At 46.6% G+C, this 27,937-nt stretch overlaps 1 protein-coding gene across 2 annotated transcripts; it reads right to left on the reverse strand.

The window, feature by feature from the left end:
- On the reverse strand, nucleotides 1–27,937 carry cxxc4 (CXXC finger 4). Of its 2 annotated transcripts, XR_013121311.1 has the most exons (4): nucleotides 27,457–27,937; nucleotides 24,705–25,653; nucleotides 4,710–4,834; nucleotides 1–1,164 (listed from the first exon to the last, which is right to left on the reverse strand). XR_013121311.1 is itself a non-coding variant. In XM_076974730.1 (3 exons), exons 2-3 carry the CDS (start codon nucleotides 25,527–25,529, stop codon nucleotides 1,120–1,122), a joined length of 870 nt encoding a protein of 289 aa, XP_076830845.1. In that variant the 5' UTR covers nucleotides 25,530–25,653; nucleotides 27,457–27,937; the 3' UTR covers nucleotides 1–1,119. The 2 variants fall into 2 exon arrangements, 1 of the variants encoding a protein (XP_076830845.1); XM_076974730.1 differs by lacking the exon at nucleotides 4,710–4,834.

Genomic DNA, 27,937 nt, shown 5'->3' on the forward strand with positions numbered 1-27,937 from the left:
TCCCACACTTTTTTGTCTTTTTTTTTTTTGAACACATAAAAGCATCACAACAACAATATACAAATTCTCAGTAATCTTTAAAACCAAAACACATTTACACATGCAACAGCAGGGCATATGACTGGGAGTGAAGTCCTGGATTCTTCAGGTTGAATGTGTCAGTGCGCTTTCTTGACTACATGCTACCACAGAGCTGGGACCGTGTGTGGGTCCTCAGGGATCTGCCCAGATCCTGGAGGTCTGCTGGACTGAATCATATTAAAATGATGAATTCAGATGCTTCACTGTTAACTAGAATTTCTTTACTGGTACCTCTATTTACCTTAAGACAGCTTTCAATGAAACATTTCACCTGAAACCAAGAGAATGAGAACCAAGAGTAGGAATGTTGATCCAGTGTTTCAGCGATACTGAACCACCTTCAATAAGGATGTTTCACGTCACAAAAATATAAGAAAATGAAAAAGAGGAAGAAAAAGCAGCACATTAGCAGGACAATATGCCCTGTAAGACGCTGCCTGAAATCCGAGATCCTAGGGAACACAAACTGCAGGAAAACTCCAGATGGGCTTGTGATGGCTGGTCTCTCTTCTACTGCATCCATTCTGAAAGAGCACGGAAGTCCCGGAGGACAAGGGGCCGGCTGCAGGGAGGCGTGGTCCCATAAGATCATTCCAGATGAAACTTTAACCGAAGCGGGAATAATATTCACCTTCCCGATTATTGCTGCAGGTGAAAGGGTTCCGTGTGGCATCGGGGTGGGTGTGGCACCCTGGTGGCCTCTGTTGGTACTGCTTATTCCAGGTTGTAATGATTGTCTACTGAGTCCTTTACATGAGAATGGCTGCAATTTGTTCAGCCACAACACTGAAACACGTTCATAGACACCGAAAAATATACATTATGATACTGTCAAAAGGTACAATAATTACACAGGAAAAGAAATTACAGAGTTAAACCAACACCATAATGTTTTTCGTTTATCTTTTCCTTTCATCCCTCTGTTTCTCCATCTTTCTTTCTCCCTGTCTCTCCTCCACTGCTGGGGTTTGGTTTTAGGTTCTGGGAGCCTCACGAGTTCTTTTTGCTGTCAGTCAGGTGATGGACTCTGGTCTGGGCCTAAAAGAACCATCGGAATGCTTCCCCATTGCTGACCGGCGTCCTCTAGAGGAAGGGTAGAAAACACAGAAGGTCACATTAGAGAACAGCAAGCTAGCACATTAGAAGCAGTCCTCAGTTCAGACACCAAACGTTGGAAATCCTGATCAGGTGTGAATGTGGAAAGGACTGGTTACACAAGCTTATCAATCACTGTATCACATTTACTGAATTCTTTGTTTTGGGTAACTATGATCCTGTTTAAACCTGGTTGGTGAAATTGGCCCAAAAACAACTTTTAGTTAAATGATTACTGCACAGAGTCATAAACAGAATCCTGTCCCAAGCTTGTTTAATTGAATCTTCTGGAGTCCCAGGAGCAGGAGTCGTGGACTCAGACACACCAAAATAATAATTACTGGGGGAAGTGCCTCGTCATGAATTCCCAAAGTGCGACAATGAGGCATTTAATTACAGCACCTCCATCTGTGACGGAGCGGAACACGGCAGCACCATCTCAATCAGAGCTAAGAAACCCGCACCACCACCACCGCTCTCTCTCCCAACTCATTTGGAAGTCAGAACATAAAATCCTGAACTTCCTGGCAATCTCCGTGACCAATTATCCCACTGAGGGATTATTTGTGCCACTGATGGGAATTACTGTATGGTGATCAGGAGCAGGAGCACACTGGCCTGCTTGAGGATAAGGTAATGCCTCGGAGATGACAGACAGTTACCAGTGCATTCAGTGAGAAACACAAAACTCACAGAATTGTCGAGGTTTATTTACAGGAAGGCCTGACACAGCTTCATAGAAGAAAGGTGAAAAGGGAGAGTTTAAAGAACCCTTGAAAAGAACAGGAGATAATCATTATCTGATTATTTCAAGACTTATCTAATTTTTTCCTCCAATCTGAAGAGCGACCAATTTTTCCTTGCCAAAGATCGATACTCATTCTTTTCTTCCGTCAGTTTAAAATAAAAGCAGAAATGCAGTATGGGAGGAACTATTCACAGCTCTTCATTGACACAGAACAATAGACACGTGAAACAACAGCTATGTGGTTTAAAAAAAAAAACAAACCCCTCAGCGTGCTCCCCTACAGATGTCCCCTGCATCCCCCTGCCTGAGGCGGCTCTCGCCTGACGCAGTGTGCGTGGGTGGTGATGTCTGTCAGCTATGTGGAAGTAAACATGTTCAGGTGGCATGAGACGCTTGGAGCTGGCATGGCAACGATATCCCACAGTGCTCCACGGCAGAGATCACGGACAGGGCTGTGGAGGGCGCGGTTATCGACACCACGCGGGGGCCACCCACGACTGACGCACACGTACGCTCCTGCACATGCTCTCACAGCGGAGGGTCTCTTCTGTGTCTCGCACCAAGACATTGTCCTGTAAAAACTCATAAAATCGCTTCACATTGTGGTCCTCAAAAGGCTCAGCATCGATCTTGTGCGTGCTGGGCTGTTACTCTGGGTGTACCAGTGTCCTATGGCAATGGTTTTGTGTTTGTAGATTTGGATTTATTACTAACTCAACTGTCCATGGTAAGCACTGACTCGTTCTGAGGCTGGAGGAAGAGCTCGCTTTTGGAATAATTCCGACTGGTGTTTAAATTCCACATCAAACCAGTTCAGGGAACCAGTGCACTGCAGCAGTAGGAATGAAAAGCTTGTAAGATTTTGATTTATATTCTTATATATTTCTATTTTTTCCCAGGCATCCCGAGCTCGTGGTTGGTCTTTCATCACCTTGATGGATCAGGATTAGCTCACTGTAGTGGAGGTGGGCCTAGTGCCCTTGTACACGGCCTGTTACTAGCCAATGTCTTCCAGCACGTATCTCTGTGCCGCTGCAGGAGCCTTGGGCTTGCCCTGCACACACACACACACCTCGGAGCATCACGTCCATATTCCTAGTAGCCGCCTCCACGAGAGCAAGTGCACACTTAGCCTTTTAAACAAGGCTGCGCCACTCACGGCATCCTTATTCAATTACGCCGACTACTTCATTACAACCTCTTATTTGTTACTTCCGGTTAATTAATGGGGTTTTGCTCATGCTCTGTTTACGGTTGAGTGCTTTGTTTCTATTTTTAACGGTCTGTTTGTTTTGCATCCTGACCCTGTGCCACTGGTTAGATGGACATGTACACATGCACAGGGCATAAGTTGGCTAATGGAAACCTGTGGGTTCAGACACCTACATCACATAATCTTGTTTCTGTTACAGAGTAACAGTTGGCCACACAGGGGCATGTCTCTTACGGACCCCGCCCTGCACTGGACATGTCTCATACGAACCCTGCCCTGCACTGGACATGTCTCATACGAACCCCGCCCTGCACTGGACATGTCTCATACGGACCCCGCCCTGCACTGGACATGTCTCTTACGGACCCCGCCCTGCACTGGACATGTCTCATACGAACCCTGCCCTGCACTGGACATGTCTCATACGAACCCCGCCCTGCACTGGACATGTCTCATACGGACCCCGCCCTGCACTGGACATGTCTCTTACGGACCCCGCCCTGCACTGGACATGTCTCATACGAACCCCGCCCTGCACTGGACATGTCTCATACGGACCCCGCCCTGCACTGGACATGTCTCATACGGACCCCGCCCTGCACTGGACATGTCTCATACGGACCCCGCCCTGCACTGGGCATGTCTCATACGGACCCCGCCCTGCACTGGACATGTCTCTTACGGACCCCGCCCTGCACTGGGCATGTCTCATACGAACCCCGCCCTGCACTGGACATGTCTCATACGAACCCTGCCCTGCACTGGGCATGTCTCATACGAACCCCGCCCTGCACTGGATATGTCTCTTACGGACCCCGCCCTGCACTGGGCATGTCTCATACGAACCCCGCCCTGCACTGGACATGTCTCTTACGGACCCCGCCCTGCACTGGACATGTCTCTTACAGACGCCGCCCTGCACTGGACATGTCTCATACAGACCCCGCCCTGCACTGGACATGTCCCATACGGACCCCGCCCTGCACTGGACATGTCCCATACGGACACCTCCCTGCACTGGTTGTTTATACCTAACACACCAAATATGGACACGGCAGAAGAGGGTCTTACACCTTCAGGTGAGGCCAATAAGCAGTATGAGCAAACGCCCCCATATTACTTGAACATTGTAGCACAATACAGCGCTGAAGGCATGGGAGCATAGGGCACGGGAGGTTTCATGTACAATATTTTATGAAAATAATATAATTCTCATAAAAACAATATAATTCTTTATAAATGTAATGCTATGATCAAAGGGCTTTTTGGGGAGCTTTTCAGAACTGTGCAGACAGACATGAAACTATTTCCATGTTTGAACTGGACTAAATACTGTACATAGTGGGATTACTGCAAGCCAAAGCTCCACCTGATTGGTGGATTGGAAATTCATTTGGAATGGGCATTTCCAAGGACAGTTGTGTGTGTGCGTGTATATATACATTACATACATACATACATACTAAAAACTTCTCCCTGAGAATGAAATGAAACTGAATTATATTTCCTGAAACACAGAGATACAGAAAATATAGAACTGGAACAATTTAAAAAACCCAAAACTGTAATGACCTTCCTCTCCCCTCTCTCTGGATGCTGTGCTATCTGTCTGCTTCTCTGGATGCTGTTCTGTCTCTCTGGTGATGAGTCTTCTGTCTGTCTCTCTGGGTGCTGTGCTATCTGTCCATCTCTCTTCTCTTTAGAGGGAAAAAGAAGGAGAAATGTTTACACAAATTCATGCATTTCCGTATTGATCAGTCCCCAGTGGACACGTGGCTCTCCACAGACAGTAATGAGCACGATGAGTGTGGCTGGCATGCCTGCGTTTTGTTAAGACCTACACTATCGACCAGACCCAGGCTTCCTGAGAACTGCTGGGATTCAGTCCCCTCACCTCCCCTCTCCTCACTGCAGTGACCAGCACAAAGAAGGCTCAATTAGCACGGCTCTGCCAGCTATCTCTCTCTCTCACACACACACACACACACATACACGCACGCACGCACGCAAACACACACGCACACACACATCCGAGCCATCACAATCACTCCATCAGCCGCCCCGAGAGAGAGAGAGGGAGGGAGAGGGAGATAAAAGCTTGATAAAGAGAGAGCAGGCGAAGGAGCAGGGAGAGTGTGAGAGGGAAAAGCATGAGAGAAAAAGAGAGAGAGAGACAGAGGGAGAGAGCGTGAGAGAGGTGTAGAGGGAGGGAGAGGTGTAGAGGGAGGGAGAGAGGTGTAAAGGGAGAGGGAGAGGTGTAAAGGGAGAGAGAGAGCAAGGGAGAGGGGGAGAGGGGGAGAGAGGGAGAGAGGGAATGTGCGAGGCGCAGACAAGGGACTCTGAGGTTTCACCTCCAATCAGCAGAGGTGCAGTGAGGCCTCCTGGCTGCTGTGCTGGGTCCCTTCCCACATCAGCCTCCGCCAGCAATCTGGCTGATTGAGACCCAGGGAAAAAAAATCCAAAGAGCAAAGACAGACAGTGAAGTACTCAGACAGCAGCACTACTGAAATCAGCCAGTGACTCTGCGTGTGTGTGTGTGTGTGTGTGTGTGGGGTGGGCTGGGGTCCTGACAGCCATTGACACTGATTGGGGGTGGCAGGTGCGCTTAATGGCGTAGCCTCACGTGTCCTTCGCTGATTGAAGCGCTGAGGGGGACGGGGGGGGACGGGGGGAGGGGGGGGGCTGTGGGCAGATGCTGCTGACTCATAATCAAACCCTAATCAGTGTCTGTCAGACCCCAGCCCAGCTACACACACACACACACACACACATGCATGCATCCATAGACATATACACACACATTATGCACACGCACACCCGCACATCCTGCAGAAATCTGGCCTGTGAGTCCCAGCAGTGTTAGCCTGGGTTTTATCACCAGGTGCTAAAAATGATGAAGATGATGGTGAACGTTCCACGCCTGCGTTCTCCGTCTGCGCTGAACACAACCCTCCTCTGCTACACGTACCACTGAGAGGACAAATGTGAGCTTCAGAAAATAAAAAAACAACAAACAAAGAGCAGCTCAAGAGCGTCCTGCCTGAAAGACCCCGTACGGAGGCAGCGTGCTCCCTGCAGACGGCGCGGGACTGGACGTCGGTGGCGACGCTGCTCACCGCAGACGCAGACGAAGCTGTGCGCCCTCCCTGGACTCGGCTCCCGCGCCTGCCCGCGCACGCCCGAGCCCCCAGTCACACTTTAATCTGCTCTAACCACGACCTGCAATGCCGGAGGGGAGTGAGACTTTATTCCCCTAACTGAAAATGCACAAGGAACTTGGAGCACCGGGAAAAACATCGCGTTTGGCAAAAAGACAAAAACACATTTGGAAAAGTGGTGTTAAAGAGGCAGCTAGGGGGCGAATGAGAGAGAGAGAGAGAGAGAGAGAGAGAGGGAGAGATGGAGAGACGGATGTGGTTAGTCATTGTGAGTGGGTCATCTCCTCCCCCCTCGCTGGGAGGATGGAGCGATGTGTGGAGAGCAGGCTGACATGCTCCAGAGTTCTCATTATACCCGCCGGCCCATACGTTACCCTGACACACAGCCATTATTTATTAACGTAGGGACGCGGATCCAGGCCACCTTCCACATCCCTTTGGAGGAAATTCTGACAGGCCTTTTCTGAAATAAATAAATAATCCCCTCTCTCTATCCCTAGCTGTGTCCTTCTCTCTGTCTCCCTCACGCACACATGCACACACGAACACGCACACATGCACACGCACACACATACTCCCTCTCTCCCCTTTTCTCTTTTTCTGACACAAAACTAGCCGCATCTCCGCACCCTGCCTCCCCGCCGTAATTACAAACACATTTCACACGCCAGCATGGCTGCAGCCCAACCAAAACTCAAGAACATGGGAAGGTCAGCCAATCTCGGTCAGCCAATCCCACTCATCCAATCCTACTCAGCCAATCCCACTCATCCAATCCCACTCAGCCAATCCCACTCTGTTTCAATCCACTGACTCTGCTCACAGCGTTCTTCTCCTCTGCCATGACAAAAGCCCTTTCTGTTTCAAATTAAGACGCCTCGAAGGAGAAAACATATGACCTCGAAGTGATCCCCTATTGGTGGAGAGAGACGTGAAAGACCAAAACGAGAAGCAGAAAGAAGGAAACCTAAGAGGAGAATGAGAGGGCAGTGATGGGAGCGTGGAGGAGGTCTGGTGGAGGAGCAGGTTGGGGAACCCAACACCTCTCCAGCCTGCAGGAAAAGAAAAAAGTTTTGCGGGTGCAGTTGGCCTTAACTGATGGGTTATATATTGCCTGTCACTCCATTCTGCAGGAATATTGGGGCGTTGCCGAGCTCAAACCTCGAAGGTATAGCAATCCATCACCAACGTGCGCAAGGGAGATCTCATCTCAGAGCTGCTAGCCAATATCGCAGCGTGCTGCGCAGCGTCTAACCGGGGCCGGCTCAAGGCCAGGGCCCAGCCACCACGCACATCTGTCCCCTCCCGGACGTGATTGCTTTAGCCTTGAGTCGCCGTGCCATCCTGAAAAAAAAAAAAAACGCCACCCAGACCGGGGCCACAGGGCAAATAAATACGACCAAAAAACGCACCATCATCATGATTAAAAGAGTTTGTTCCTCAGAGCTGCGCTGCCTTTTGTACATTTTGGACGTTTTGTACAGACGGAACAGGGAGTGTTTAGACAGTAGCTGTATTAGCACAGTAGCTGTATTAGCACTGACTGGTTCACTACCTTCACTATTTCCATCCTGCTGCATCCCCATTGGCCCAACCAACATCCAATCCATTATTTAAAAAATAATCATTTTTGTGTCAAGTAAACATCCCGACTAAAGCGTGCTGTCACACTGCAGCTGGTCTCCAGCACTCGAACACATAAATGCTGGTGAGGGGGTATTTTAACCTTGTAGTGTTACAGAAAAATGTTGTTTAGACCATCATACAGTATATACCACCACATAGGCATCGTGTGGCCAGTAGCCAGGCCTGCTCCAATATGGTCGAAATATTTAAATATTAGCAATTAAACGTTTAGTGTCTTGATGAGACATAATTGATGTAATTTATGTGACCATAAATTGTGAGTGTGTGTATGAGCTTCTGTTTTATGTAACACATTAAAGCCTGTCTGTACAACACTCGGGTCAGGGAGATGAACTGCTGGCCCAGGACAGAGTGAAGGTCAGGTGCTCATATGCGACCTTAATGATGCTGAAGGTGACGATGGAGTACTGCGTGCTGAAGGTGGAGTTGGACACCATCTCCCTGATGACTGAGTACCTGCTGCCCTCATCTGAAGAGGTCTAGCTCTCAAACGGTGGCGCTACAGTCGTATTAGCCATGGGGTCCTCTGCACAGGAGCCCCACTGTGACACCAGACAAGCAGAAGCACGGGGACGACCCCCACCCACACGGCTCGGCACCACCCTGCCCTAACACACCTGATGCAGGTAAGTGGTTAATTACAAACCGTTACGGGCCACAAGTCCACCCGCCTCTCTACGCTGGAGCCACCAGCTTCCGCTCATCCCCTCCACATCACAGCTCTGCCAGGTGCTGCTATGCAGCAGACCGAACCAACCGTCTGGGACGAACAACCAGGGTGGTGGGGGTGGGGAGGTGGGGTGAAAATATATATTTTTTTGCTGACTTTGCAAATGTGTCGGTTTGATGGTATATTAGAGAGAAATAGGGTGCAGGAAAAAGGGGGTCATCAGAAGGGGAGGGAGGGAGGGAGGGAGATGGAGAGAGAGAGAGAAAGAGAAAGAAAGAGAGAGATTACATACTCAGGTAGTAAAAAGTGATTCAGCTCTCCAAAAAGTACAGAACATCCAAAAAATGATCCCCATGTCTTGAATGACGGTAACAGAGAAAATGAAAAAACCACACGGGCCTCCCTATAGGTTTCACATACACACTGCCGTAGCCATACCTACCCATACCTCAGCAAGTAACACAGACACACAACCAAACATTTAGCTTGTTTCTGAATACACTCTCTCTCTCACACACACAGAAGGGTGTGTGTGTGTGTGTGTGTGTGTGTGTGTGTGTGTGTGTGTGTGTGTGTGTGTGCATGCGCATGTGTGTGGGCAATTAGCATAGTTGCAATAGCAGCGTTATCCTCTGACTTGATATTTGACCTTCTGTGAGAAAGTTGCCAAAGAAGCACAGGAGAGATGCACCCCACCATATGGCACAGAGCCACGAGGGGCAGCGCGCTTAGTGTCCCTCACAGGCCTCCATATGCAAATGGGGATATGTACTTTCAGCATCTATTTCTCATGGGTTTCCACAGTGCTTCTCCGGGAACCTGACAGTGTAGCCTCTCACCAACGGCAACACTGAGGGCTCCTGTTTCAACACCTTGTCTTACATCACCCTAAACAAATATATTATGATTCTAGAAAAAAACATGAAGCCATGAAAAAAAAACAGAAAAAGTGATGCAAAAATTCCAATATCATTGCCATTCCTTACTGGTTTACTATTGATACATTTGAAGTTGCAAACTTTTGATCACAGTTTGCAACAAATCAGACATCAGACCTGATATCTCCAGGCCTCCCTCAAGGAAAGAATAAGATCCGGTTGTCAAGTCATTGGTCAATGATAATGTAGAAAACCTGAACCTTTCCCGAGTTGGTGTAAGAGGGTTCTGCTTGTCGTAATCCTCCAGCAAAGACGAGTGTGGAAGCTGACAGTGACTCCGTGCTGAAACACAGCCCCGGCTCGCACGACTTCCCCCACCCCCCTTTAGAGGTCAGGTACGTCGCAGCAGTGGGATTCTAGTGGAAGCAGGACATGTCGTCACCTTCCTGTCCTTTCAGACCGGCCGCTCGCCATAGTGGGCCCGCAGTCTAAGACAAACTCAGGAATGTTTAGAGAGTACCAGCCCTAATTCTAAAGATGTGAGGGTTAAAAGCACACGCAGGTGTGTGCTGCAGAGCTGTTGCTTCCCTTGTCAACCTTGTCAAGCTCACTTTACACTGGGTAACACCAGTGATGCTGCCTATAACGACAACATACTCCATCTCCATAACCTCTAATTAAAGAGCAGCCTAGCCAAAACCACACCTCCATCCACCAAAACCACACCTCTATTCACTAATACCACACCTCCATTCACCAAAACCACACCTCTATTCACTAATACCACACCTCCATCCACCAAAACCACACCTCCATTCACTAAAACCACACTTCCATCCACCAAAACCACACCTCCATTCACTAAAACCACATCTCCATTCACTAAAACCACACCTCCATCCACCAAAACCACACCTCCATTCACTAAAACCACACCTCCATCCACCAAAACCACACCTCCATTCACTAAAACCACACCTCCATTCACTAAAACCACACCTCCATTCACTAAAACCACACCTCCATCCACCAAAACCACACCTCCATTCACTAAAACCACACCTCCATCCACCAATACCACACCTCCATCCACCAAAACCACACCTCCATTCACTAAAACCACACCTCCATCCACCAAAACCACAGCTGCAACTACCCGGCTGTCTTTGGTTCTCAACCCAAAAGCACACTTCTGTCATCACTACAGGTGGAAACAACACACACATTTTCAGGATTGATTCAAATTTGAGGTCAAGATTTAATTCGATTTTTCAATATGCATGTGATAAAAAAATCCTCAAAACCTGCATCCACTATAAATCATAAGTGACCATTCCAGCTCAGGTAGGTTCTCCGTCCACCTACTCTGACAAAACATCTTCTGTAATATCTGATGGTGGTCTAAAGATGGCAAAGGAGAGACCCATAGAAGAAACAAACGATACCTTTAATGTTTTAATTTGTCCTATATTGTATTGAAATTGTTATGTCTTCTCTAGTCACCAGCAACATGCTTCTCCTTACAACCAAAACCAAAACATGTCTTCTGCTTCATACCAAAAATAACCTTTACCAGAAACCAAGCCTCAATGTCAAACCTCACTGCTGCTTAAACCAAACCGCCCTGCACTCCATACCAAAAAATAACCCATGGTGCTGTTCGCACCCAAAAAACCGCCCTGGAGTCCACAACCCAAAGCTGCGGAAGACCCTTCTGTTCCAACACACATCCTGCCCCTACCAACACGCTGGAGCAGAAATAAAATCACTGCACAGGAGGAGAAAGGGAAAATAGGAGAGAGAGAGAGAATGAGAGAGGGAGGCAGAGAAAGAGTGGGAGAGAGAGAGAGAATGCTAGAGGGAGAAAGACAGTGATAGACAGAGAGAGAGAGAGAACAGCAGACGGAGTGTGAGGCGCTCTCCTCTTCTCCTCTGGGGACGGCGGGCGGAAAGCCTCACTTCGCGCGCCAGCGTGCAGGGCTTTGAGGCGTGGCGGGCCGGCGGGCGACGGCGGCGGGCGGACGGGCGGGCCGTGGGCGTGCAGCCGAGCGCACCGAGCAAGCGCGGAGAGCAGATTGCTGCTTCTCTGAAATGTTAAATCAAAATGCAAAGCAGGAGCGATGCCGCCTCCCTCCTCTCGACAGATTCTCCAGCATATGTGTGGGAGCTGGCAGCATCTCAGGGGCCTGAATTAGGAACGCTGATATTTTAGGGTAATAACCTACAGAGCAGCCTCACTGCACTTCCCTTCCGTCTAATTCCTGATTCGACTGTGTGGAACCACACATTGTGTTTTTTCAGACCAACTAAACATATGTGATCTTACTGGCCCGTGTGCGCACAGACAGGCTGTTTTATGTGGTGTCTGCTTGGAGATTTTAATGTACATGAAAGTAATATTTGAACCTCAAATGATCTTTGGCAAATCTTTTGGCCAAATAAACTTTTCTGTCATCTGTGCTTTTCATTGATACACGTGATAGCAGTGTGGACAGGAACGTTTTCATCGATACTCCTGGTAGCAGTGTGGACAGGAACGTTTTCCAAATCACTCAACAGTAGTGGGGCAGCGAGATCCTAATTTTTGCTGATCGTTGGCCAGCTCCATGAACAGTGCCTCTCTTCCCAAATCAAAGAACACAAAGTACCACAAACGCAAGAAAACCAAAGTGGCCAGACAGCACCGCCTGCTCAGGTCTCTTCCCAGCACCCTGCTGCTCTGATGTGACAAAAGCCGCTATGCCCCTCCCAGCCCCGGTCCACCCTGCTGGGCCCAGTACCCCAGGAGCTGTAGTTTCTCCGGGTGGGTGCTGTAACGGCTGGCATGACTCCCTGCCTCTCTGGTGGGGTTACTCACCCCAAGACTCCTCCCTCCAGACACCGGAGCAAGATCAGATGGTGATGATGAAATATTCATACATGAACACATCCCCACCGAGAGCATGCCAAGGCTGTGTTGGGCTGGTGGTGAGAGGATCGTGATACATCACAGCGTGCTTAGCACCTTCCTGACTGTTTGTTGGTGTGTGTGTGTGTGTGCGTGTGTGTGCCAGCCCATTTGGGTGGGCTCACATCTCTGTGCCAGCATTCACCACGTTACACCTAGTTACAATACTGTGTTCTTGAACAAGTCCTACCTGGCAAATCTGCCTCTTGTAGGGGCTCCCAGAGACTGAACTGCTAATTTGTCCTGTGGAGATGGAGAGCTCTTGTGTTTGGAGATTTTTGAATGATTCCTACTGGGAAAAGCTGTGGCTTTATCTTTTGAAGCTTTTAGAGAGGGAAGTACAGTAGAAATAAAAATAATTTATAATAATAGAAAATAAGATTATAATAAAAGACAATATAAAGCAAATAATAAAATGTCAGAACAGAAAATAAAATTCACAAGTCATAAAAATTCTTAATTATTGGTTGAATAAATATAAATGAGATATAAATATAAATGAAAAATGAAAATCCAAACTCTGAAAACACAGGTGTGGAACCTCTGGTCATCTGGTCTGTTCAGGCCACTGCAGTGGATACGCCAGCGCGCAGGACTGTGGTTAGAAATGGCCTCTGCGCTACACATTTGATTTGGAGCTCTCTCGTTTGAGTACCAGTGCAAATGCACCTGCAAGGAACAGGTCTTGCTAAAGTTCTGTCCTGAATCATGGCAAGATCTAGCTAGTTCGCAGGAACCAGCACCAGCACCAGCTCCGGCACTTTGTTGGGGGAAAAGTGGTGAAATCTAGGTCATATCACATCGTTGCTGTGTAAAATTGGCTCAGTCGTTGACTGTGGTTTCGCTCTATACTCATCAACTAACAAAACGTAACATTAGTGCCAGCGTTTGAAGGTAATATCACACTGTACAGGTACACCACAAGTTCACAGTCCTAGTCACACAGGGAACGGGGGCATTTCTCAGGTTTGTTGCTCCTGAATGGGGGTACGTAGGGGAAGTACGTAGGAGTAGTCGAAGGTTAACTTGTTCTCAACTGGAAAATCAATCATCATTCTGAAGGACAGATTACATCAGAAGGAGATGGTCACACACCACTGTCATATTGTTACACACACCACAGTCTTACTGTTACACACACCACAGTCTTACTGTTACACACACCACAGTCATACTGTTACACACACCAAAGTCATACTGTTACACACACCAAAGTCATACTGTTACACACACTACAGTCATACTGTTACACACACTAGTCATTTTGTTACACACACCACAGTCATACTGTTACACACACCAAAGTCATACTGTTACACACACCAAAGTCATACTGTTACACACACTACAGTCATACTGTTACACACACCACAGTCATACTGTTACACACACTAGTCATACTGTTACACACACTACAGTCATACTGTCCTGAGTTAGGTCCTGAGAAGACAAGCCTGATATTATGAACATGAAAAGCAACTGAAATAAAACAATAAAATCATGCATCTTGTGATAAAAGAATTCAACAATCCAAAATAAATGGATATGACTCCAACCTCCCCATAAGGAACTGGGAGACAAAGGTTCATAAAACACTTAGAACTGCTCAGTAAGTGTTTATAAACATAAAGTTTTATACTACTATACTAAACTTTTTATACTAAATACTAATGAACATTAATAAACATTTATAAAAAACTCAAATGTTTATCAGCTGGTTTTGGGGATTTACCAATGTCCATGAATCATTTATTACAGTTGTCCTTTTTCTGTGTTTATTAATGTGTAAAAAATATTAACTCATCTTACTTATACTCAGAAATGAGTCCACACTTTTGTTTGTTTATGTCTTATTTGTTTACATCTTGGTTGTTTACTTCTTGTGTTTGTTTTCCACTCTCTGCATTAATGTTGTTCCATTGGCAACATTTTGCAAGACAGTACAGTAGTACAGACATGACAGTATATAATAATTTTGTTGCTAATACTAAGCAACAGTTTTTTCTACATTCTAATACTAGGTCAATGTAATTTGCATTTAAAATTTTGTAATATTGATAATAATATTGAATAACTACAAAAAATGTTTTGTGTGTGTGTGTACGCGCGCTATGATTTTTCTGACCAGTATTACAACTCCAATTTAAGTAGTGATTATGTTCTAGAAGCCCTGGGTCAGAGGTAGGGATGTCACGATACCAGAAATATTTTAGTCGGTACCAATATCCACTTAAATTCTACGATTCTCAATACCAATTTCGATACTACAACAATAAACCAATGAAATGAATAAACATAAACACTTTTATTAAAAAGTCTTTCCAGCAAAAACAGTGAGATTTTGGTTTTCAGTTCAGTGTGGTTTTCAGCCAATAATTTTAACAGTTTCTACAAAGTAGAAATTATTTTATGGACACAAAAATTCACAAAATAGCTCAAAGAAAACCACAGAGTTGCTGTACACATTCCGCTAATAGCCTATTAATTATGAGCAGGGATGTAGAGTAAACTCAATTTACTGGTTTTAAACTACTGCAGTGGTAGCCTAAGCAAGATAACTGGTTGCATACCGAGTATCATAAGAGATGCAGCTGTCACAGTTCACAAACCATAATGCTAACATTTCAGGGTACGAACATTTTGTCAAAACTCTTTATACAGCTCTGGATGTCCGTCTTTGAGGTGCATAGCTAGGTTTGTGGTGTTTCCTCCTTTAGTGACAAATGTTTTCAAACACCATTTGCATAATAGCTTTGTGCTATCCATTATTTGACCATGGTCGTCAGACTCAAAAGCAAAATTTCCATACAAAACTTTTGCCATTTTTTTTTCAACTAGTCACAGTTGACCTGTTGGTTTTCATGTCTTTGCAGACACCATTCCTCATGTTTATGTTGGTGTTGTTGGCATTTGTGTTGATGTTTGTGTTGTTGTTTTAGTGTTCTTGGCTTATTAGCATGTAGGCTTATTATGCTGCCCTCGTGTGGTCTGTCAGTTGTGTTCCTTCGGTACCACAGGAAACAAGAACATGGATTTAGCACCAAAGCACGGTTCTTGTGACATCTCTAGTCAGCTACACAGTATCAAACATCTCCCAAGAACAGAATGGTGCAGTTACTACTGTGGTTAATTTAGATAACACTGTTAACTTATAAAATCATTTTATGTACTGTCAAACTGCTGCAAAAAGTAAACCAGAAAACATTTAATAATGTTAAGAATAATTAATAGTAATACAATGATAATGTATAATATAATGACAGTATAATATACTGATAATGTATATTTAAACCTATATCTATGGCTGTTTGACTACATTCTTCTAAATTTTAATACTGACTCATCTGAGTTTTAGAGACAGGTACAAGTGTGAGTATTAGATACTATTAGATAGTGTGTGTGAGTATTAGATACTGGTACTCAGGCAGGTGTGAGTATAGAGACTGGTTCTGAGGCAGGTGTGAATAGTAGAGACTGATACTCAGACAGCTGTGAGTATTAGAGAGTGGCACTCATGCAGGTTTGAGTATTAGAGACTGTTACTCAGACTGGTGTGTGTATAAAAGACTGGTACTCATGCAGGTTTGAGTATTAGAGACTGGTACTCAGGCAGGTGTGAGTATTAGAGACTGGTATTGGTGTATTACTGGTACTGGTGTATTAGAGACTGGTGTGAGTATTATCAGACTGGTACTGAGGCAGGTGTGAGTATTAGACTGGTACTAAGGCAGGTGTGAGTATTAGAGACTGGTACTCAGGTAGGTGTGAGTATTAGAGACTGATTCTCAGGCAGGTGTGAATAGTAGAGACTGGTACTCAGGCAGGTGTGAGGATTAGAGACTGGTACTCAGGCAGGTGTGAGCATTAAAGACTGGTACTCGGGTGTGTGGGAAGTAGCAGCAGTGTCCAGTCTTCCCTCCATGCTAATAACTTTAATGATGTTAATTAGAGAAGCTGAACACTACATTCAACTGACGAGCTCCACTCGTCATTATCAGCACGCTGCACAGTTGGTCTAATGTGTTGGTGCCCTACCAGTGTGTGCAAGTGAGTCATAACCCTTTCAGTGTTTTCATTTACAACATTAGACAGCAAAGTGAAAAAATAGGCTTACCATTTTTATATACAGAAGAAAGTAAAAAGGAACCCATACATAATTACTGGCACCCAAGAGAATGTATTCAGAGAGGCAGGGAGATGTGCCTACAACCCTCTGCTCTAATACTGCAGATGTGCTCAACACTGACCATGCCCTCTCCCCCCTCACCGCAGTGTTTTACTGACCGTCTCTGCACAGTCCTGGGTTCGTTTCCTACACAGAAACTCTAACCTTGTTTGCATTTTAAACTCTAAACTGTAAGATAAACAACAAAACCCCACATCTGTTTGTTTGTTTATCTCAGTTGACTCAGAGGTATGAATATATTTGGCTGTCACAGCTCACCCAGGTTGTACATGCACCTCCCACGGCCTCCACGGGATGAACCAGAGAACAGTCTGGGTCAGGCTTCAAACAGACTGACTAGAGGGTAGTGACTGCACCTTCCAGCAAGACACCCCACAGCCTGCTCACGTGCCCCAAACGTTAACAGAGTGTGGCCTTCTCCGGTCCCAGCAGGATCGAGTACACGGCGGTGCGGACACTACTAGAGAAGGCCAGCCTGCCCAAGCTCCTCGTCCTCACTGTGTACCAGGGGTCACCAGACTCCCAACAGAGAACTCAGCTTCAGTGTCACAGTGCTATTTTGTGCTTTATTTTCAGCCTTTCCCGGCTGCTTGGATGAATAACAGTCTCATATTCAAATCCACAAGCTGGTCTGAACACCTTTAATTCCAAACTGTTTCCAAACTGCAGTTTTTATGTTCTGCGGCAGTTTTCATGACCACTGTGGGACATCTCAGCACCTTTAGGGATTTTTCACCTGATTAAATGCAGTGCAGTCTACATTACAATGCCTTGTGATTACATTTCTCATACAGCAAAAAAAATCTATCTCTCATTCTGGCTAAGAGGTCACAAAATCTCCCACTGAAGAGAATTTCAGATTGATATGTGAACACATCTGAACCATCAAAACCATTTAACAATGTGAGGCTGCTTTGCAGAGACGATCTAGATTCAGAGCTGTGCAGGTTAGGCGGACCTAACAGTCTGTTTCTCACACCGTTGTCTCACCAGAGACTTGAACACAAACCAGGAAAAAATACCAATATCTTCCTCAGCAACGTTACATCAGCCGTCGTGGTCTCATATTTAATTTAGTAAAATTGCGGTATTACATTCAGTGAGTGACGGTGATGTTTTAATGTCTGTTCTGTGACTGCTGTTTCTGAGTACAGGGTCCTTTTTTTTTTTTTTTTTAACAGGTCCCCTGTAATGACGAGATACCTTTTAACTTCTCAGCCAGAGCCGCCATCAATTATTTACAGTCATCTGTTTAAATTTTAAAGCGCCACACATTAGCGTTCCCTCCACCTGCACTTTCACGCCGTCCTCCGCATCACGCCCCCCCGCTAGTGCCCCTCCCCCCCGGCCCGCCGTGCGTCCGGCGACCGGCTTACACGACTCTGCCGGAGATGTTAAATCAGAGCGGGGCGGAGGAGACGACAGGCAGCGCCTGTAAGAGCACAGGGCAGCCGCCTCCAATTACACTCTGGCCTTAATTGGCAGCAGCAGCAAAAGCCGATAAATTCTTTAACAGCACCTCTGCACCTCATGGCAACCAGGGAGTACAGGGAGCTGTGGGGTGGGGGTGGGGGGGGAGCTGGTGTGTGTGTGGGAGAAGGGGGGGGGGGGGGTGTTGCAGAAGCTGATTGAAAATCCACAGCACGTTAAGCATTGACGTATTAAAAAAAAAAAGCGAAGGATGCGGTGGCGTCTGTGAGTGGCGTGCTGAGTGGCGGTATAATTAAGCGATCTGCTTTGTGGCTCCACTGGCGAAATCACATTGTCTTGACAGGAGCTTAAGGTTGGCCTTTAGGCTCAAGACTCAGTGCAGAGCTAGGGTATTTGCTTTTCTCTCTCTCTCTCTCCCTCACTCTCTCTCCCTCGCTTTCTCCCTCCCTCCTTCCCGCTCCCCAGACCTCCGTCAGATTAACCTGCAGTTTAGAGCTTGAATAAATCCAGTACGGTGGAGATCGGCACATCTAAAGGATGCCTGTCCCTCAGGCCTTTCTTTTTTTTCCCCCTCCACCTAACGTCCCCCCCCCCTCCCCCCACCTCACCCTCCCCCCACTGAGATTGGCTGTGAGCACACGCCGTTATCTCCAGGGAAGCAAAGGTTGGAGAGGGGGAGGGGGCGGCTAGGAGGCCCACATTCGTCCTTATCTATTCTGAGCACACCTAAAACAAATTAGAGCTGCCCGCCACTGCTTATTGGGCCCCCTCGCTCTCATTAAGCCAGCGCTCCTGCCTGCTCTTCAAGGTCCTGCCACCGACTATTTGGGAGGGAGGAGGGGATTTGGGGGAGGGGGGGGGGGGGGGGGAGGTCTTTAAAGCTCATCGCTGAGAGAGGGCTGTACAATAGCTGTGCGACCTTTTCATTACACACCGCTCCTTACCGTGGTCGCAGCACGGGGACAAAGCAGAGAGCATCTCCCATGTCTCCCTGTGCACGCTGCCTTTCTTCTGGGTGACATCAGCCTGCAGAGTCGACTAATTGTAAGGTGTTTTTCAGGGTCTTCTATTCAATTACCCGGGATGCTTTCTCTTCCTGTTTTTGTCAATCATATCACGGACCCACGCCTCCCCCACCCCCGCACGCACACGCGTGTGTCCTGTCCAAGGCCGTGCTGTTGTGTCCTGCGGGGCAATTGTGCTCCTGTTAAAGGCGATAGTGTTTTACCCTGCCATCGCCCCCTCCCCCGCTCCACCTCCCCGTGCACCTGAGCAGGCATCTCAAATACGTGTCTTATTGTCTCTGAGACGAGTGACAGGGGAAGCTCGTGCAGATATCCCCTCTGTCAACATCTGACAGCCGGAAAGCAGCGCGTGGCACTGCTGTCTTACCGCCAGTCCTATAGGCGGTATAGAGCTAACTGAGACTGCCGGTGGCTCGCATGGAATTAGGGGGGCGAGCTACAGATAGAAATTTTATAGCTAAACATATGCTATCTGTGAAACCATGTCTGGAAGGGTGCTTGGAAATCCTGTACTGATACAACGATACAGATACAGATATACAGGCCCCAAAGAGCAGAGGAAAGGGGTTTAATTTATAGCAAAGGTCATCAAAACCAAATCTAAAGAGGATAAATGAACCTGCATGCATTTGTAATCTTCAGTGGTGATTCGCTACGCGGCAGTGTACCTTAACCTTAAGATCGTTCTCGACACATACAGTCAAATGCGTCCTGTAAATATCCTGCTCCCCTGTATGAAACCTGCTCATTTAGGTCAGGTAAATGCTCCGTTTCTGACACCCACACATGAATGCATGTCCATTACAGGGTTGTTTTTTTTTTTACCAGATATATTCCATGAATTCCATGTATGAATTCATGAACATGTATATATTGAGGATACAGCCGGTTTGTGACCAGTTGATTGTAGAGAATCATTTCAGACGATCTATAGATCATTTTTATTAACTTCATAATTCCTAAGGTGTCAGTGTTGTATGGCACCATTAGTGGTGTCCCAAACACTCAAATGGTCCTCCACACTGGAGCTCTTACACCCGTTTTGATTCACTTTTCAAAATGGCGCATCTTCAATCAAATATGCCAGTGTCACGTCAATCGGGTACATTCACAAATTGAAATGTCTCTAAGTGCACAATATCTTTGGACCTACATATGTAATTTAAATATTTCAGAAAGGGTCAGAAAGGTTCTCTTATAGTGCACGTTAGTAATGTACCAGTGCGTTAGGATCTCTGAGGATCCCAAGACTTGTGGCTTCAGCTGAAAGGAAAGGCGGTCATTCATAGTGGAAATGAATGTGAAGGACTTGCACCACCTCGTAATCTTGCAATGGATGTACCCCAAGGTTGTGTCAGTCGTTGGCCAACTATGGTCCTCTGTGTATACTAAATCACTGGGCTGAGATAAGTTTGCACATCTGCAACTATGACGCTTAACTGTCTTACTTTGCTCTCTCTCTCTCTCTCTCTCTCTCTCTCTCCATCCTCCATGTTTCTTGGGCAGATGATAAGCAACAGACATCTTTTCTCTGATGGAGAGCAATCGGCTGGAGCTCAGATGTTAATGATGGGTAACAGATCTGAACTGTTCCCCAATGCTTCACCTTCCTCTTACCATCTACGTCCTCACCCTCGTTGTTCACACTGCCAAGAACTCTGGGGCAGGTCTGGAAGAGAAACTGACCTTCTCGGAGAACACTGCACCACTGCACCACTGCACCAACTACCTCATCCTGCAGACTGCTGCTTCACAGGAGCCAAGCCTTGGTGGATGACAAAGGTTGTCCAGGTCTCAGCTCCCTCCTGGCTGGTCCACCTTCATTCGATTCTGCTCCTCTACAAAGCACCTGCTCTTCACCTGGACTGTAACCTCCAAATGTTCTCTCATAGGAAGCCATTAAAACTCTTTCAGAAGCAGCACGGATCAGACACAACAATCCCCGCTGTCCAAACCCTGAAGATCTCAGTCCCATAGTTCCCAGGGGTCATGACATCTACATCCCAGAGCATCACCTCAGATATTCAACTTCCTGTTCTTAGGATTCACTTGTTCAGGCAATTCCTTGGCTAGCACTGATATAAGTACCTATAAAATACCCCAAATACTCAGTAAAGCAGAGATGCTTGTCTAATGATTTGTTGAGTCAAATGCCCTAACACACATTTAAATGAACAATAGTTCTTCTTTGGACACTGTATACATTTAAAGTGTTGTCACTGCCACAAAGACCCATGTTAAAGACACAATGGACAAATTATTTTGCCATTTACCATTAGGCTGGTTCTAGTTTAGTGGTTAGGTGTAACAGGCAAATTCATGACCTCTGGAAGCGGAGGTCAGTTCAGAAGCAAACATGCTGTTACTGACTGTATACTGTTGTGACACAAAGTTTTGTGCAGTATAAGCTACATGTCTCCATAACATCAGAAAGTCACTGTTTCCACATTCAGTTTCATTATTACAGATATGAGGAAAAATAAAAACTTCAGAAATGACTGACGTTCTCCAGACCTCTGTGTCTCCATAGGTAGCTATGGTCTGTGGAGATCAGATACACACACCTGTGTACAAGTATTCTCAAAGCAGCTGTGTGTACATCATGCCTACACACACACAAACACAAACACACACACACACACACACACACACATGCACACACCCCAACACAGCCTCACAGAGACTAACCTCAGGCTCCGCTACACCCAGAGCAGACAAAGGTAAGAACTCTGGAAATGTTAGCTTAGATGAGATGCCTCAGACTAGACTAATCCATTCTAGAGGCTCAGAGGGAAAGAGATACTGTGTTAGCACACACACACACACACACACAAACACACACACACACACACCACACAAACACATACATATATCTAAATACAGAGAGAGGGAGAGAGAGAAGGAGAGGGGGCAGAGTTGGTGAGTGAGTGGAGGAGCAGTGACACTGGCTAATCCTCCAGGGTCCTGCATTAGTGCGCTAAATTAAAGGGGGTATTAGATTAAATTGGCTCTCCGATTTCAGGGGTGTGAGTAAAATTCTGATTTGCATTTTCCACTGCTGCTTAAGATATAATTAGTTCAGGGTGATTCCCATGTGGAAAACTCTGACAGCCACATGGAGCAGAGTGCCTACCGTCTCCCACTGTCCCAGCAGGGGAACGTACAGTCTGCTCACTTTACATGTTTGTTTGCATCCGTGAGTCTGTGTAGGTTCACCAACACTGCCCCCATACACGTAGTAGCATGTGATGTGTGTATGTCATAGTGTGTGTTTGTGTGTGTGTGTGTGTGGTAGCCACCCATCTAGGTGTTTGGGCCTTTTCTAAATTATTTTTACTTCTTCATGGAACTGTAAAGAGCCATAGCTGAGAAATAGATGCAAATCAGGCCCTTGGCAAACTGTACTGATTATCCTGATCACACACACACACACACACACACACACACACACACACACAGCTGTATGACAACGTGGAAGCACATCAGACCTTTTGCAGCTTGCATGCATCCACCTTCTGTTTCTCAGAAATGTCCAGTGTCATATTCTCTTCATCGTAATTACAGAGCTCAGGCCAAAATAATCATTACTATAGGAACCTAGTGAATGAATTACAGGAATAAGTACAGGATCAACTTCACAAGCATGTCTGAACTTGTGGAGGGGCGTTCACTCCCGTACACCACACCCGTCCCTCTCCACCACTGTTCCTTTACACAACGGAGGCTTCCCATGACAAAGTCCAACCACATCTTAGCCATGCAACACTGTCTTCCTGGACACCTGTTTCAAACACCTGTTAGGACATGATAAATGCAGCAAACATTCACTGGCATGGCAAGAATTTCACACATATATAAAAGCTCAGATATTTTTCCAAATGCATGCGCCACTCAGCAAATAAGTTCAGCGAATCCAGCTTGTGTCTTTAAAGTCTAAAGCTAAACACAGGCCAGAGCTTCCTACGTACATTCCATTACGTCAACCTTCAGATGTCAACCATCCATTAGGATGTCAACTGTGGTGTTACTGTAGGTGGAGAAGCCGTGTTCAGTCCACTATAAGTGTAAAAGCCAAAGTGAATAGCAGGGCATTCAGCACTGGTAATTACTAACAGTTCTCTGACGTGCGTTAAGTGATTTTATGCAGTAGGTTTATACAGGATAGAAGACAGGTTAATTAAAACAAACCTTAAAAAGCCACCCAAGAACAAAAGTGTAGCTACATCACCCTGTACCTGAGAGAACCCAGCTAATAAAACCGCAGCTAGGCTGAAGCCTCATTCAGCTGGGCCACGTGAGGCGTCCCACGTGAGGCGTCCCACGTGAGGCGTCCCACGTGAAGAATATTTGCCACCACATCACTGCACTTTTACAGACACCTGGTATGAGCTTGACATTCACCTCTGATTACATAAGCACATTATACATGTTACCCATATTCACCAAAGATGAGCAAATCAACAATCAGAATTTCAACTTTCTTATTGCCCCACATAGAATACGCTGTTGGCCTGTCTGCTGCACAGATTAACCCTAATCTGGACTAACCTGCACTCTTAGTGGGTGTGTTGGTCTTAATCTGTACTCGTGTCTGGAAAACAGCCACTGTGTTCATTTACATGAATTTTACATATACATTAAATTTTTTGTAGAAAATTAGAAAACTGTGAATGATTAGTTGTTAAGGAAATATTAATTTTACAGAAGGTGATATGACTGTTTTGTGTTTCCTACCGTTTCCTGGCTATCATTTTTCGTCTGTATGATTCAAGTTTTTCCAAAACATGCATTAATTATGCCCTAATGATACCCAACCCTTCCTTAGTTTGGAGGTATTGTATATATATCAAGATGGTAAACATTGATATTCAGTTTCTTTAAGACATTGAATATCTGTAAAATATTTTGAGTATAACGTCATTCCCTGAATGAGTTACATTCATTCATACTTGTAATGAATGAATGTTTATTCATTAACTCTTGTTTTGTACCATAAACTCTAGAATGAAACCTTCTGTGTGAATCTGTGTGTGTGAGTGTGTGCGTGCGTGTGTGTGTGTGTGTGTGTGTGTGTGTGTGTGTGTGTGTGTGTGTGTGTGTGTGTTGTGTGTGTGTGTGTGCCTTTGGGTTGGAGAGTGGCACCACAGATCTTGCCATCTCTCTCATCGTCTTGCTGCAGTGGGGGCTCATGGGATATCGATTAGCCCCGTCCAGAGACGGTTTCCATAATTGGTTAAAATGACCATGTGCAGAGAGGGACGGCTCTCTGCTGAAAACCATTTCCCAGCTCAGCTTGGAGCCGCGCCAAGCCTGGGGTTGCTCGGATGCGTTCCAGGCCCATCCTGACTGGCAGCAATTAGGGGTGTCTGAGCCAAGCACAGCTTGTGCTCCACACAAACACCCCTAATTACTGCCAATTAGGCTAGGCGGGTAGGCAGATTTGAGAAGCCGGGGGGATGTTCAGGCTTGGGTGGGCATGGAAACAATTTTCAAGGGCTTAGAAACGTGACTGGAAGGAAAGGTTAATGCTCTGGAGTGCTAGGGGGAGGGGGGGGGGGGGGGGGTCTAAGCAGGCGTGGGGGAGGGGGGGAGGGGAGGGTTGGGGGTTGTTGGCGTGAAGCTCACCTCCAGTGACGATCCGGGTTTCTTCTTCAGCTCCTCACATTTACGGAACTTGCAGATCTGGTGTCCCGTCTTGCGGTTCCGACAGCTGCTGCAGACGCCACAGTTGATGAGTCTCCTGCAGGGTGCGCAGACGCCACACCTTTTCCTCTTCTTCTTCGCCGGGTTCCCGCCGGACGCCGCGGAATTATTCTGTGGGCACTCTGCCAGATTGGCAATTTGAAACGCACTGTCTGTAACGGCAGCGGAGGCAGCAGGGGAGTGAAGGGCTGTCATGACGATGACCCCGGGAGGTAATGAGATGCCCCCTAAAGCCGGAATAGCGGAAAAAGTTCCGACGCGTTCGGGGAGATTCATTATCTCTGCTTCAGCGCCGGCGCATTTCAGCTTGTTCATGCATTCTCCTGCTAAAGGTCTGCAGTGTTCCGGGGATAAGGTAGAGAGGAAATTATTATTTGCCATTTGCAGCGTCTCTGGCGCTATGCCAGGCTTCCCCGGCCTCTGGGACTCGTTCCTGTGCACGCCGGTCCTGTTAGGGTTTATTGCCGCCGATTTCCTCCCCCAGAGCATGGCGTTATCACAGTTCCATGGGGACACGCCGATCCTTGCACTCGGGAAGATCGGCGTGGTGATGCGGGCAATCTTGGCAGTCTGTGGAAATGCCCCGTTAGTTTTGTAAAAGTTTGCGAAAGACCTGTACCTTTCTATTTCTGCATTGTAATCCAACAGTTGATTTAATCCACTATCCTGCAGACTGTCCTTCTGCAAGAGAGACACATCCGCGTTCTGTCCACTCTCGATGCAAAGGGCATTGTTTATATTCGACATGGCGGGGGGTCGGTTTCGGGGGAGGGGGGGGTCACAGAAGACGTGTGGAGATTGACTTTGGTCTTCTTCAACACCAAGCTGGTTAGAGACCGTGAGTTACCATCCTGGTTTAGTCTCTCCAGTACTAAAACGAGAAAACAACAATTACACATGCAGCTGACAACCAGTCCCCGCCCTGCCCCTGCGTTACACGCCAGATCAGCCACCATTTCATTTCTTCCTGCTGACTGCATCTTTAATGAAATGGATCTCCGTCTCCCAGCTGATGGCTATCTCCTGGCAGTAATGCGATCGCTCCAACACTCTTATCTATCATAACAGGAAACCAAAACCAGTGTTCTCAGAACAGCAGTCACCCTCCAGTTCATGTCGAACGCACAAGATTTCAAAAAACTTTGAGCAAGTACACAGTTCTCTGCATGCGAGAAGATTCTCAGGGAAACCTAATGGAAGAGAACAATAATACGCCATGGAACTCAACTTTTATAAATATTAACCAAAATATCAAATCAGCGTGATTTAAACAAATATGTCCTTCCAATATGGTCAAAAAGCCAGTAAAATACATGCAAAGCAAATCACAGTCTTAGTCCCATCTTGCTGTATGGATCAAAATCACCCAACCACACACCTTTCAGGCCAGGCCACAACATTGCCTGTATTATTTGTTCTTATCAAATAAGTTTGCTGTGTTGATGTGAGCACACCCCGCTGCACTGTAGACATGCCACCTCACGTCCCATATGTTCAATATGTCTTCAGGTTTTTCACTGTCTGCTGTTTTACATTCACCCGGTGACACAAAGACAGGTATACGCGAGGCTCACGCCAGCCGAGTCTCAGACCTTGACAACTGTAGTGTCAGCTGCCTGGAGGGCTGGGCTGGGGAAGGGGTGTCCATTTTCACGCTCTCTCGCGCTGTCTGGGTTTCGTTTCCACAGATAAAAGCCCATTAGACACATCCCCCCCCCCCCCACCACCCCCTCATGCACGCGCCACACACACACACACACACACACACACATATCTCTTGCGTTACCTTCCTCTGGCCTCTCTCTTTTTAATTACCAAAGCTTGTCCTTTGCGAGAACGCTGCATTTCGAATCACTTCTGTGCTCAGGGCAACAGCTGATAAACGAATCCTAAATCTACAGTGGAGAGGCAGTGAGACCAGACTGGGTGGTCATGGCAGCCTACTGATTAATGAAACACATGCAGCAATAGTTCGGACAGAAACGACACACACTTTAAAACGGCTGTTATATAGTAGTTATCTAGTATTAAACACTCTGGCATGCTTTTATCTAATGTGTTTGTTTTAAGTTGTTTTTTATAAGTACATTATGGGGCATGTGAATGACGTTTTTCCAACTAAGATTTGCTAATTGCAAGTCCATGAAAAAGAAAGCAAGATGTAGTTTGTGTTGGTACAATTCCAGAGTGAAGTATTTGCTCAGACCAAAAAATATATAACGCACCCAATAACCAAAACCTCCACGTCTTGATTGGGCTTCCTCTCGGTAATTATTACTTAATCAATTCACCCCATGAGCAAAATGCGCCGCCAGAAGCAATCAAGTCACAGTTATCGATTCTCGAGCTGTAAACAAAGTTTAGAGCAACAGCAATATTCGATACTTCAGGGAGACAGAGGGTGAAAGTACTGTACGAGAGTCGAGCAGCCCCGCTGCCGCACCGCTGTGCCATCAATTACAGCCCGTCTCGCCCGTCGGAGACGTTCTGACCAAAGGTCACGAGCAGCGGTTCCGTGGCGGGAGACCGCACAGCGCGGACAAACCGATGAAATTCATCTGCTCGTGTCCTCATCACTCAGACGCCTGCAAAGCTCACGTTAGTAAAAAAAAAAAGTCGGTGGTCAGAAACCATGCATATCTGACGCTAGGCAAAAAAATGGAAGTGCACCTACCAGGTTCCTGAGGAGAAGAGAATCCAGACGCTACCAGTCCGCCAGCACGAAGCACATTACAGTACGACGCGAGGAGGAGAATGCGCGATACTGGAGCACGCGTAAAGGCGGAGCGCTCAAAACAATAGGGCCATTTTTACGCACTTCAATTTGACAAAAAGAAAAGTGAAAAAAAACACGACAAATTGTTTCGGTGACGACCTCGTATTTTACTGTTCGTCCGAGCGACACGGAGCCGAGGGGGGAAATAAGCGGAAGGTTTGGTGTTTGCTCTTGGTCCGGGGTGTATTGTGTGAGTGGCTGCCGCTCGCTCCGTCCGCGTCTCCTGTCGCTGTGTGTGGCTGATTGGTGCTGAGGTGAGGAAGCTGGGATGTGGACACCTACTGATCATTGGCTGGAAATTACTATAGAAACACGAGGAGGACTCGGGAGGGGGGAGGCTTAGACCTCTCAGCTGGCAAACAGCTCTGGGAAGCTTCGT

Source organism: Brachyhypopomus gauderio, chromosome 15, assembly GCF_052324685.1.
Source record: "Brachyhypopomus gauderio isolate BG-103 chromosome 15, BGAUD_0.2, whole genome shotgun sequence".
Taxonomy (NCBI): domain Eukaryota; kingdom Metazoa; phylum Chordata; class Actinopteri; order Gymnotiformes; family Hypopomidae; genus Brachyhypopomus; species Brachyhypopomus gauderio.